The 13,795-nt window shown below is 36.0% G+C and overlaps 1 protein-coding gene across 4 annotated transcripts in view; it reads left to right on the top strand.

Annotated features, from left to right (window-relative positions):
- Positions 1 to 13,795, top strand: part of LOC123531301 (potassium voltage-gated channel subfamily H member 7-like) — a 463,598-nt gene that overhangs the window by 405,493 nt on the left and 44,310 nt on the right. For all 4 annotated transcript variants that reach the window (XR_008366046.1, XM_053517472.1, XM_045312132.2 and 1 more), the window contains 3 exons: positions 322 to 521; positions 9,835 to 9,922; positions 13,305 to 13,469. Coding sequence is in view for 3 of the 4 variants with exons in the window: in XM_053517472.1 (XP_053373447.1) it covers positions 322 to 521; positions 9,835 to 9,922; positions 13,305 to 13,469 (453 nt within the window). In the remaining variant the exon portion in view is untranslated. The remainder of the gene's footprint in view (positions 1 to 321; positions 522 to 9,834; positions 9,923 to 13,304; positions 13,470 to 13,795) is intronic.

The following is a 13,795-nucleotide window of genomic DNA, read 5'->3' as shown; positions in this document are numbered from 1 at the left end:
TTTTAACCAAATTTTAGTACAGTAAAACTTGAGGTTGTAAGGGGATGAGTAAGTTGCTCAAGTTATCCACAGTTTTGAGCCATCCAAACATAGAAAAATGTAAATAGAAACCGCTGCAGACCACATATATGAACAGTTTGAGGGAGCACTTGTTCTCGAGCCATCAACAGTGTTTCACTGTATTTTATTTGCCATTTCTCAGAAGATATTCTAACATTAACTAAAATCAAAAGAAATTACAGTTTCTTCCCTTTAAAAATATGATTTTGCTTGCCTTATGTATTTTTGTGTATATATACAAGGTATCCTTTCAAACTTCAGCCCTGATGTATGCCAGTATCTTTGGTAATGTCAGTGCAATAATTCAACGCCTTTATTCTGGAACTTCACGATATCATACTCAGATGTTACGAATTAAAGAATTCATACGTTTCCACCAGATTCCGAATCCTTTACGACAGAGATTAGAGGAGTACTTTCAACATGCTTGGTCATACACCAATGGCATCGATATGAACATGGTAATTATTATCCTTACTGTTAATTCATTTGTTTGACTTGGTTTAATTCTGTTTTCAGCATCATGCATTTCTTACAAAAATAACCAACTTTGGGGGCAATGCTTAGATCTATGCATTTTTCCATATTTTCTATGAAACTAAAATTGTTTGCTTTTATTATTTCTACAAAAAATTTGATCATATTTTAGTGGCCAAGTTTGAACATAAGACCCATTATCTGAATAAATTCCTGTCCTGGTATACATACATTTATCCTGCGCAAGATGATAATTTTAGGACATTTGATACGAATATTTAAAAAAGCATTCTTGAAAACGGTTATTACGGCTACGGGTGACATGTTGTGGGGCTGATAATGACACAGTGTACCTCACAAGCCATAATGATAGTGGCCCTGGGGAACTGGAACATCAGTGTATTTTTACATTGAAGTACTATAGCAGTTTGGCACGTTAGCGAGAGTTTGGCCCGTTAGAGGGTACTTAATTGTTTTCAGATTGTTGACATCTATATGAAGTTTGTTTGAAAAAAATCTAAAATAAGAAATGATTTTTTTTTGGAGGGGGGTGGTGATCAAGGTAAGGAGGTGACCAGGTGTGGGTACACAACTTCACATGTTTACAATAAATGTTCATGGAAAAGAATGAAAGAAATTTAATGAAATTCTACCAAATAGTAAGTTTGTTATGTACAAATATGTGGATTTTTATACAAATAGGGCAATAACTCTGAAGTTACAAAATAAATCCCAACGAAATTGTGTGTGCACAACCAAATTATGGTTATCTAAAGTCTGTTTAAGTTTCATAGTTCTAGGTCAAATAAATCAAAAGTTATGATGCAGAAATTGCCATATTTATAGTACCCTATATAGTTAACACTAGAAACTTCTATGGGCCATAACTCTGGTGTTACTTGGGCAATCTGACTGAAACTTGACGGGCTGCATAAACTCATAGTGATGAACATGTATATGAAGTTTTATAAAAATATTCCCAACCACTTCCTAGATATGGCTCCGGACGGACGGACAATGCCAAAACTATATCCCTCCGACTTTCATCAGGGGATAATAAATAAATACTTTTCTAAATATATAGTGCAAACTTTGCATGAATTGTACCATGACAGTCAAAATTAGTTCTTAATGGGTCTTCAGCTGTTAAACTTCATAGAATGATTATCCCCCGCTGATGAAATCGGGAGTGGGGTATTGAAATGGCGTTGTCAGTCCGTCCGTCCGCAGCCATTTCTCAGTAACTACCTGGTAGAATTTCGTGAAACTTGAAATAAACATGAACCACCATACTGCGATGATGCCCGTCAAGTTTTTTTTTTGATTGGTCAATTTTACTTAGAGTAATTGCCCTTGATTTAATGAAAAATGTCCGTCCGCAGCCATTTATCAGTAACTAGCAGGTAGAATTTCATCAGACTTGAAATAGACATGAACCAAGATACTGTGATGATGCCCTTCAAGTTGTTTTTTTGATTGGTCAATTTCCCTTAGAGTTATTGCCTTTGATTTAATGAAAAATGCACAAAAATGTCCGTCCACAGCCATTTCTCAGTAACTAGCAGGTAGAATTTCATCAAACTTCAAATAAACATGAGCCAACATACTGCAATGATGCCGGTAAAGTTTTTTTTTTTGATTGGTCAATTTCCCTTAGAGTTATTGCCCTTGATTTAATGAAAAATACAGGTCTGCAGCCATTTCTCAGTAACAAGTTTGTAGAATTTCATGAAACTTGAAATAAATATGAACCAACATACTTTGATGATGCCCATCATTTTCTTTTTTTATTGGTCAATTTTCCGTACAGTTATTGCCTTTAATTGTTTAAAAATCTACAGATTTGTACATAACAGACCAACCAATTGGAAGAATTTCATTAAACTTCTTTCATTCTTTTCCATGAACATTTATTATAAACATATGAAGTTGTGTACCCACACCTGGTCGCCACCTTGCCTTGGCCACACCCTGTCCCCCTCCCCCCCCCCCCCCCCCCCCCGCCTAAAAAAAAAAAAAACATTCATTTTCTGTTAATTTGATTTTGACTAATGAAATTATTTGCTATGAATTATACCAATTCATCGAATTTGCTTGTTTACTGTTGTTTGTTGATGACCCATACTGATTTTGGGTCAAAGATGAAGGTCTTCAAAAAACTGGGTTACTAGATTAAATCATTGAGACTCTATTTTGAAACTTTGTAAAACAGTTTGTCTGTATGAAACCTATGTCAAATCAGAAACTGGGTTATCAAGAGATTGAAAGGTAGGCCACTTTGTTAACACTACAGAGGATATTTATATCTGATCTTTATGAAACTTTGTCAGAAAGTTGTCATGTCAAGTTTACAGAAGAAAGTCAAGTGAGAGATACAAGGCTGTTGAACATTGAAATTTGACTTTTATACTTTGTGATATCAAAGCTACTTTTGTACACATTTTCAAAGCCTTTCAATAGGTCTGAAGTTTATTAGCCCACCATCATCAAATGGTGGGCTATTCAAATCACTCTGCGTCCGTGGTCCGTCGTCCTTCCGTCAGTCCGTCCGTCCCTCCTTCCGTTAACAATTTCTCGTTATTGCATCTCCTCAGAAACTACCAGGGGGATTTTGACCAAACTTTGTCAGAATGATTTATTGGTACCCTAGTTGTGTCCCCCTGAAAATCAGACTGGTTCAACAATTTTTTTAGTGAGTTATGGCCCTTTGTTTATTTCTATAATTTACATAGATTTATATAGGGAAAAACTTTGAAAATCTTCTTGTCCAAAACCACAGAGCCTAGGGCTTTGATATTTGGTATGAAGTATTTGGTATGAAGCAATATCTAGTTGTCCTCTACCAAGATGATTCAAATTATTTCCCAGGGGTCTAATATGGCCCCGCCCTGGGGGTCACATGGTTTATATAGACTTATACAGTGAAACACCGCTCGCTCGAGCATCGATGACTCGAGCACCCAGACTTGCTCGAGCAATCCATGTAGTCCCGGCCGATTTCCTTCTATCTTCTATGCGAAATTACCATGGCTGGGTCGAGCATCGATAACTCGATCGCTCGAGCATGACGCCTGGTCCCTGTGTATCAATTTATTCTTTGTTTCTTCTGGCAAACTCGAGCAGAAGTGTCAAAATTTTTCACACCTTCGGCGGCCAGAATGTATCGGTTAATCAAAAATTTTCACACACCATGAGAATTGCGTAGTCTATTCCCAGACTAGCTTAAATATTTGTTTGTCGGTATATTTGATCTTATAATGAGATTAATTATTGATAAACGGTTAAAGAAAAGTTTTATTGATCAAATATCGATCAATTACTGATTACTTAAAACATCTTTTCTGCGGGATCGAGAATAGTTATGAGATCTTAGTATTTTTAGCCCACCATCATCAGATGGTGGGCTATTCAAATCACTCTGCGTCCGTGGTCCGACGTCCTTCCGTCCGTCCGTCCTTCCGTTAACAATTTCTCGTTATCGCATCTCCTCAGAAACTACCAGGGGCATTTTGACCAAACTTTGTCAGAATGATGTATTGGTACTCTAGTTGTGTCCCCCTGAAAATCAGACTGGTTCAACAATTTTTTAGTGAGTTATGGCCCTTTGTTTATTTCTATAATTTACATAGATTTATATAGGGAAAAACTTTGAAAATCTTCTTGTCCAAAACCACAGAGCCTAGGGCTTTGATATTTGGTATGAAGCATCATCTAGTGGTCCTCTACCAAGATGATTCAAATTATTTCCCCGGGGTCTAATATGGCCCCGCCCCGGGGGTCACATCGTTTATATAGACTTATATAGGGAAAAACTTTGAAAAACCTCTTGTTCAAAACCATAGGGCCTAGGGCTTTGATATTTTGTATGTGACATCATTAAGTGGTCTTCTACTAAGCTTTTTCAAATTATCCCCCTAGGGTCAAATATGGCCCCGCCCCGGGGGTCACATGGTTTACATAGACTTATATAGGGAAAAACTTTGAATATCTTCTTGCCCAAACCACAAAACCTAGGGCTTTGATATTTGTTATGTAGCATCATCTAGTGGTTCTCTACCAAGTTTGGTCAAATTATCCCCCTAGGGTCAAATATGGCCCCGCCCTGGGGGTCACATGGTTCATATAGATTTATATAGGGAAAAGTTTTTAAAATCTTCTTGTCAGTAACCTACAATATTCAAATTTGGACCACATGTATGGTTTTGAGTGGCAAGATGAACCTTGACATGAGTTGACCTTGGTATTGACCAAGTGACCTACTTTCACATTTCTGTAGCTACAGCCTTCAAATTTGGACCACGTGCATAGTTTTGAGCACTGAAAAAACTTTGACCTTGACATTGACCTAGTGACCTACTTTCACATTGTTGAAGGTACAGGCTTCAAATTTGGACCACGTGCATAGTTTTGTGTTCCGAAATGAAATTTGACCTTGATTTTGACCTAGTGACCTACTTTCACATTTCTCAAGCTACAGCCTTCAAATTTGGACCACATGCTTAGTTTTGTGACCGAAACAAACTTTGACCTTTACATTGACCTAGTGACCTACTTTCACATGTTTGAAGGTACAGGCTTCAAATTTGGACCACATGCATAGTTCTGTGTTCCGAAAAAAATTTGACATTGATTTTGACCTAGTGACCTACTTTCACATTTCTCGAGCTACAGCCTTCAAATTTGGACCACTTGCATAGTTTTGTGTACCGAAACAAACTTTGACCTTTACATTGACCTAGTGACCTACTTTCACATTTTTGAAGGTACAGGCTTCAAATTTGGACCACATGCATAGTTCTGTGTTCCGAAATAAAATTTGACCTTGATTTTGACCTAGTGACCTACTTTCACATTTCTCAAGCTACAGCCTTCAAATTTGGACCACTTGCTTAGTTTTGTGTACCGGAATGAACTTTGACTTTAAGATTGACCTAGTGACCTACTTTCACATTTCTGTAGCTACAGGCTTCAAATTTAGACCACATGCATAGGATTGTGTACCGAAACAAACTTTGACATTGACCTAGTGACCTACTTTCACATTTCTCAAGATACAGCCTTCAAATTTGGACCACTTGCATAGTTGTTTGTACCAAAATAAACTGTGACCTTAAGATTGACCTAGTGACCTACTTTCACATGTTTGAAGGTACAGGCTTCAAATTTGGACCACATGCATAGTTCTGTGTTCCGAAAAAAATTTGACATTGATTGTGACCTAGTGACCTACTTTCACATTTCTCAAGCTACAGCCTTCAAATTTGGACCACTTGCATAGTTTTGTGTACCGAAACAAACTTTGACCTTTACATTGACCTAGTGACCTACTTTCACATTTTTGAAGGTACAGGCTTCAAATTTGGACCACATGCATAGTTCTGTGTTCCGAAATAAAATTTGACCTTGATTTTGACCTAGTGACCAACTTTCACATTTCTCAAGCTACAGCCTTCAAATTTGGACCACTTGCTTAGTTTTATGTACCGAAATGAACTTTGACCTTAAGATTGACCTAGTGACCTACTTTCACATTTCTGTAGCTACAGGCTTCAAATTTAGACCACATGCATAGGATTGTGTACCGAAACAAACTTTGACATTGACCTAGTGACCTACTTTCACATTTCTCAAGCTACAGCCTTCAAATTTGGACCACTTGCATAGTTTTTTGTACCAAAATAAACTGTGACCTTAAGATTGACCTAGTGACCTACTTTCAAATTTCTCAAACTACAGCCTTCAAACTTGATGCACATGCATAGTTTTGTGTACAAAGAACTTTGTCCTTGAAATTGATCTAGTGACGTTCTTTCACATTTCTCAAGCTACAGCTTTTGAATTTGGACCACATGCACAGTGTTGTGTAAGGAAATGAAATTTGACCTTGAGCTAGTCAGTAAGTCTTGAAATTTGGAACACTCAAAAATGGCACATTGGTGGGCGCCAAGATCACTCTGTGATCTCTTGTAATCAGCAGTAACTGTTGTTTCGATGCAAATGAAGGAAGTAATATAGCATTTTCATTAAATTGAGACGATAATTATGATATGCACTTGTTGATGAATATAGATAAAAAAGTCTTAGTTGTTTCTTCATATGTGCCATTTACAAATTACCTATTGAAAACGTCTATCATAGAAAACGTTTGTAATACGTTTCTTCTTTTAAAATGTCACAATTATGTTATTATTACGCATCACCGTTTACTCTGCAAACGGTCCCGATGAAAATCGGTAAAAGTAACTTCAATTTTCTTCGTATGTTGGTCAATGTTTGGGTCGCTCGAAACCATGGATAACTCGAGCATTTTTCTCATCCCCTTGCGACCTCGACCGAGCGGTGTTTTACTGTATAGGGAAAAACTTTGAAAAACCTCTTGTTCAAAACCACAGGGCCTAGGGCTTTGATATTTTGTATGTGGCATCATGTAGTAGTCTTCTACTAAGATTATTCAAATTATCCCCCTAGGGTCAAATATGGCCCTGCCCTGGGGATCACATGGTTCATATAGACTTATATAGGGAAAAGCTTTTAAAATCTTCTTGTCAATTACCTACAACATTCAAATTTGGACCACATGTATGGTTTTGAGTGGCAAGATTAACCTTGACATGAGTTGACCTTGATTTTGACCTAGTGACCTACTTTCACATTTCTGTAGCTACAGCCTTCAAATTTGGACCACATGCATAGTTTTGTGCACTGAAAAAAACTTTGACCTTGACCTTGACATTGACCTAGTGACCTACTTTCACATTTTTGAAGGTACAGGCTTCAAATTTTGAACAACATGCATAGTTTTGTGTTCTGAAATAAAATTTGACCTTGATTTTGACCTAGTGACCTACTTTCACATTTCTCAAACTACAGCCTTCAAATTTGGACCACATGCATAGTTTTATGTACCGAAACAAATTTTGACCTTTACATTGACCTAGTGACCTACTTTCACATTTTTTGAAGGTACAGGCTTCAAATTTGGACCACATGCATAGATTTTTGTTCTGAAGTGTAATTTGACCTTGATTTTGACCTAGTGACCTACTTCCACATTTCTCAAGCTACAGCCTTCAAATTTGGACCACTTGCATAGTTTTGTATACTGAAATAAACTTTGACCTTAAGATTGACCTAGTGACCTACTTTCAAATTTCTCAAACTACAGCCTTCAAACTTGATGCACATGCATAGTTTTGTGTACGAAGAACTTTGTCCTTGAAATTCATCTAGTTGCCTACTTTCACATTTCTCAAGCTACAGCTTTCGAATTGGGACCACATGCACAGTGTTGTGTATGGAAATGAAATTTGACCTTGAGCTAGTCAATAAGTCTTGAAATTTGGAACACTCAAAAATGGCACATTGGTGGGCACCAAGATCACTCTGTGATCTCTTGTTTTTCTTTCCAAACATTTTTTTTTTTTGAAGAAAATAAAAAATCTTGATTCCAGCAAGACTTTGAAAGTGTAAAGTGGGAAAAGTTTATGTTGATTACATTTGTGACTGTCTATGTCTTGTCATTTATGTTGAAGTATTTTGTTGGCACAAAATTGCCATTACCATAACTGTATTAAGACATAGCAAGGAAAAAAAGCAAAAACAGACAATTTGTTGTATTTCATGCTAGCAAGAGCCATTTGTGTATTAGGTAATTAGGATGCAAAGTAGTCTCTGTCTGTCATGGGCATCAGTTTTAAGTCACCATTTGTTTCTCTGAATATTTTATGTGTGAAAGAAATGGCAAGACTGTTTGGTCCACCTTTTCCATTACTAGATTTTTTGTTGCCCGTGGGCATCTAGTTTTTTATTTCTTTTTAAAGATAAGACAATACCATTTTACATCATATAGCATTTTAGAGAACTTCAGTGTTTGTGTGGGGATCCATGATTTTGATAGGGTAGTTTTCAGTGTATTTTAGCCAATTTGGATACAGAAAAGATTTAGATTATTTGGATTTATTTGTTAATAGATTGTTAGAGCACTTTCAAGATCTCTTTTAACTCATTAATACCTGCAGCCATATCACCGCTTAATTACTGGTATCAATTTTCCAATACATTCCTGAGCCACTTATCAATATATCTGCTTTGTATGCCTGTGGATTTTCACTGATAATCAATAATCGATAAGATCTAGGCGTCCTTTGATCAATATTGGGGACAAACATCTGTTTTGAACAGATGAATAAAACTGAAATTTTCACATCAGATACTACAATTTATGATCTATTCAATAATTTAAAATTTACTATTATATTAATTTGCAAAATTGTTTCACAGGCCTACTGAAGTAACATGAATATGGAAAACTGCAATATTAAAGAAAGATTTGACATAGAAAAACAGCCATTATTTGATTATTTTATATTTATTCAAATATCATTTATTGCTAAACTTTAAAGCTAATGACATTATGAAAGAACACATTCATGTTTTATTTAATAAAATAAAAAATACTGAATCAAACAGAAAGGCTCTGCAGTATAATAGAATGAGAAGATAAAACGGGCAATACCTAGAAATAACTTTCTAGTTTCGATATTTAGTGATGAGTATATTGAAAATATATGCTTAAATAATAAATATTTTGATTGATGGCTTCCGGGTTTTATAAATCTTTAGTGTAAAATATTTCATTGGTTGACTTTGACAGCAGTCCAATAGTTAGTACTGTTACAAACGTAAAATCACGTCACGCGGCATACAGTACTATCGGGCAGATAGCGAATTTATGCGATCCTCGGCATACACGCCTGTTATCTTTTTTATGGATAAATACGACATGCGGTACTCGATAAGAGTTAAAATGAACGTATAAATGCGGTCTGCGTCCTTAATGAGTTAATACATGTAGTTAGCATAAAAGCAATATATATCCATAAAATTAGGAAGATAAAAAAATATATTCTTTTTGGCCAGAAATTAACAGAAAAAGGTAAAACTGATATTATTAACAATATCTCTTAAATTCAAATCAAGCTAAGTCAGAAATTGAAGAAAATCCGTGTTCCAGATTTGGTAGATCAAACAGTAGTTCTGTATAAATAAATGGTTTGTGACTTATATGTACTATGTAGCATCTCATGTTAAAAGATGAAACATATAACATTACAAGGACATTATCCTGGTGAATTTTTCCAGCTTTTCTTATTTTGCAGGATCTAGGAATATCTTGTTTCTGACCAAGACTTGTTTATATGTAGTGATTTAGAATTGTTACCTTTATTTGTCTTGAAGCAGATGTATGTTTATCTTTAGTTTTCTTGAAGCTGATATTGTGTTTTGAATGTTTTACAGGTGCTGAAGAGCTTTCCAGAATGTTTACAAGCTGATATATGTTTCCATTTAAACAGAACTTTGCTCAGTAATTGTTCAGCATTTAGAGGTTTGTATCTTAGAGACAGTTAAGACATATTTGTAAAGTTCTGTTTCTGAAAGAAGAGTTTTTTTGACCAGCATTACTTGTTAAATATTGAGGTATATTTTTCACTAATACTATTGAAATGATATAGGAGTGTTGTTATATTTTCTTGTCCTTTGGGATCATGGAGACCATTCAATATGTTTGTAATAGAGTTCCGCTTAAGCCGGTGTTTGGGGGTGTGAGAGGTGTTACACTTTCCATTACCTCTCATGAACAGACTCAATCAAAAACGAGTCTGCTGTTATTTTGCTTGGTTGCATTCTTTGCTTCCAAAGGATCTTTTTAACTCTCCTGTCACATAGTGACAAGGTGAGCTTCTGTGATCACCCTTTGTCCGTCGTCAGTGCGTCCGTCTCGTGCGTCCGTGCGTCAACAATTTCTTGTCTGCACAATAGTGGTTTCATTTATGATTTTATTTTAACCAAACTTGCACACAACTTGTATCACCATCAGATCTCGGTTCCTTTCTTGAACTGGCCAGATCCCATTACAGGTTCCAGAGTTATGGCCCCTGAAAGGGCCAAAATTAGCTATTTTGACCTTGTCTGCACAATAACAGCTTTATTTATAATTTAATTTTTACTAAACTGGCACACAACTTGTATCACCATAAGATCCCGGTTCCTTTCTTGAACTGGTCAGATTCCATTATGGGTTCCAGAGTTATGGTCCCTGAAAGGGCCAGAATTAGCCAATTTGACCTTGTCTGCACAATAGCAGCTTCATTTATGATTTTATTTTAACCAAACTTGCAAACAACTTGTATCACAATATGATCTTGGTTCCTTTCTTGAACTGGCCAGATTCCTTTATGGGTTCCAGAGTGATGGCCCCTGAAAGGGCCAGAATTAGCTATTTTGACCTTGTCTGCACAATAGCAGCTTCATTTATGATTCCAATTTAATCAAACTTGCACTTGTGTCACTATAAGATCTCGGTTCCTTTCTTGAACCGGCCAGATCCCATAATGGATTCCAGAGTTATGGCCCCTGAAAGGGCCAAAATTAATTATTTTGACCTTGTCTGCACAATAGCAGCTTCATTTATGATTTGATTTTAACCAAACTTGCACAAAACTTGAATCACCACAAGATCTTGGTTCCTTTCTTGAACCGGCCATATTCCTTCATGGGTTCCAGAGTTATGGCCCATTAAAGGTCTAAAATTGGCTATTTTGGCTTTTGCAGCCATATAGAGACTTCATTTATGGTTTTATTTGATACAAACTTCCAAAATATTTTCAACAACAATAAATCTTGGATTCCATGACAAATCAGATCCATTCGTAGGTTCCAGAGTTATTTTATATCTGATTACCTCCCCTGATTGTAATCAAAATGGATTTATATCAGTAAGTACTTATAGGACTTATTTGAAATTTCATTTTTGTCATTAGTTGGACTGAGCCAATGAGGGTAGATAACTATGGACTGATTTTATATCAAATTACCTCCCTTTATTTCAAATTAAAATGGGTATATCTCCATATCTAATGAAGATACTGATCTAAAATTTCATTTATGTCAACAGATTTATTTGGCAGATCCTTCTTTTGTTAACTTACAATCAGTTTTTTTAATTACTTCCCTTTTACATTACTATAAATAGTTTGTTTTTAGTAACTTTTTTATTATTGGCCGTAGGGAAAAATAAAGACCACCTTTCTTGATACAACATGGATGATACCTCCAAATTTTAGGTGTATTTTGACATATCTGTACCTTGTAAGAATTTTTTTTCTTTTTGGTTTAATTTCTTCCCTTTGTTGTTCCTGTCCTTTGGACTTAGATATTTTTTCTGAGGACCTTCTTGTCCTCAAGTGCAATGATAACAGGTGAGCGATATAGGGCCATCATGGCCCTCTTGTTACAGATTTTATTCAGTTAGTTTAGTCTGTAGTTCAACAAGTTCACCCACACTTTCTTGAAATGGGCTGTGCAAACATTGCCAGTATACCAGATCTCCAGTGTATCACTCCAGTGGCAGGAATATATCTTGACCATAAAATGAGACAGGGCCAAGATTCCTACCATATAGCACTTAGTAAAAGAAGTGTTGCCTAATATCTGCTTTTAAACATGGTCTTCGATGCATTACACCAATGACTGGTGATGAATGATAGCAGTTAATATTTATGCCCCCCTTCGAAGAAGGAGGGGTATATTGTTTTGCAGATGTCGGTCGGTATGTAGACCAATCCGTTTCTGGATGATAACTCAAGAACTCTTGGGCCTAGGATCCTGAAATTTGATAGAGAGATTGCTCATAACCAGCAGATGACCCCTATTGATTTTGAGATAAGTAGATCAAAGGTCAAGGTCACAGTGACCCAGAACAGTTAAACGGTTTCAGGATGATAACTCAAGAACGCTTAAGCCTAGGATCATGAAAATTGAAAGTTGGTAATGACCAGCAGATGACCCCTATTGATGTTGAGGTCAGTAGGTCAAAGGTCAAGGTCACAATGACCCGGAACAGTTAAACGGTTTCTGGATGATAACTCAAGAATGCTTGGGCCTAAGATTATGAAACTTATTAGGGAGGTTGATCATGACCAGCAAGTGACCTCTGTTTATTTTAAGGTCAAGGTTACATTTACCCAGAACAGTAGAACTTTTGTATACAATGACCAAATAATTTCTGTTCTTGTGCAATAACTGAATGCATCAAGGGGGGCATTTCGTGTTCTACGAGCTCTTGTTATTAAAAAAAAGGTGTAGAAATCTTTAACATGAAAAAATCATGTCATTTACTAGATGATAGGAAGAGACTTGATACTGTCATTGTTTTTACTAAAAATTCTCTGAAATTGTTTAATTTTGTGGGCATGAAATTTCAAAGTTTTGGTCAAAATGGTTTTTCTTAGGGGTATGAGTTGTGGATTTTAACATTTGAACAAGAGATCAGAGGGAAATTTACTCAATTGATAGCACTAAATTTTTGTGGATTAGCCCTGAGAATATACTTATGATTTTACAGTACTCAGAGACAGCCAACTGGCATCTTACATGTGGAAATCTTTGAAAAACATTTTGAATTTTAAGTTAAGGATATGGACTAAGAGTAGGAAAAATCTGAAAAAAAGAAAGAAGCATAGCAACCATCCAAGGTATCATATTGCCACTTCATAGCCTTGGTGTTTTTCCAACTTGTTTATGTAGCTTAAGGTAGATCAGCCTCCTAATAATGTTCTAGAGGCTGATATATAGGTGTTGTACACATCGCAAAAATAAATATCACAACGTTTTCAAAATTTCTTGCATGTGATTGGTTGAAAAAGTAGGATAAACACTAAACTTTGTTGTTTTACATGAAGTATTTATTATATATGAATACATTACAGGTGCAAGTCCCGGATGTTTGAGAGCCCTATCAATGAAGTTTAAAACAACCCATGTTCCACCTGGTGACACACTGGTACACATGGGCGATATACTGACAGCATTGTACTTTGTTTCACGTGGTTCCATAGAAATACTCAGAGATGATATAGTTGTTGCTATTTTAGGTAAGAAATCTGACGATACTGTAATAAAAGAGGAACTGGTGCATTTTATATTGTATGAGAATATGTGGGTTGCATCTCTCAGTAGATTTTTGACATAACTCATTTTTATGCAGCTGAGTACCGGTAATATCATGAACAGTGTATGTTTTTAGCTTGTCTGATTTTTGAAAAAAGAACTACAAGGTGTTGTCGTCACTTGATCATCTGCGTCAGTTAAATTTTTTGTTAGGTCCATCTTTTCTCAAAAGCTGTAAGAGCTACAGCTTTGAAACTTTGCACACTTGTTTATCATCATTAGGTGACTTAGTAGGCCACAAAACATAACT

This window comes from Mercenaria mercenaria, chromosome 11 (assembly GCF_021730395.1).
Source record: "Mercenaria mercenaria strain notata chromosome 11, MADL_Memer_1, whole genome shotgun sequence".
Lineage (NCBI taxonomy): Eukaryota > Metazoa > Mollusca > Bivalvia > Venerida > Veneridae > Mercenaria > Mercenaria mercenaria.
The sequence above is the reverse complement of the archived record's forward strand: the minus strand, read 5'-3'. Positions and strand labels throughout refer to the sequence as shown.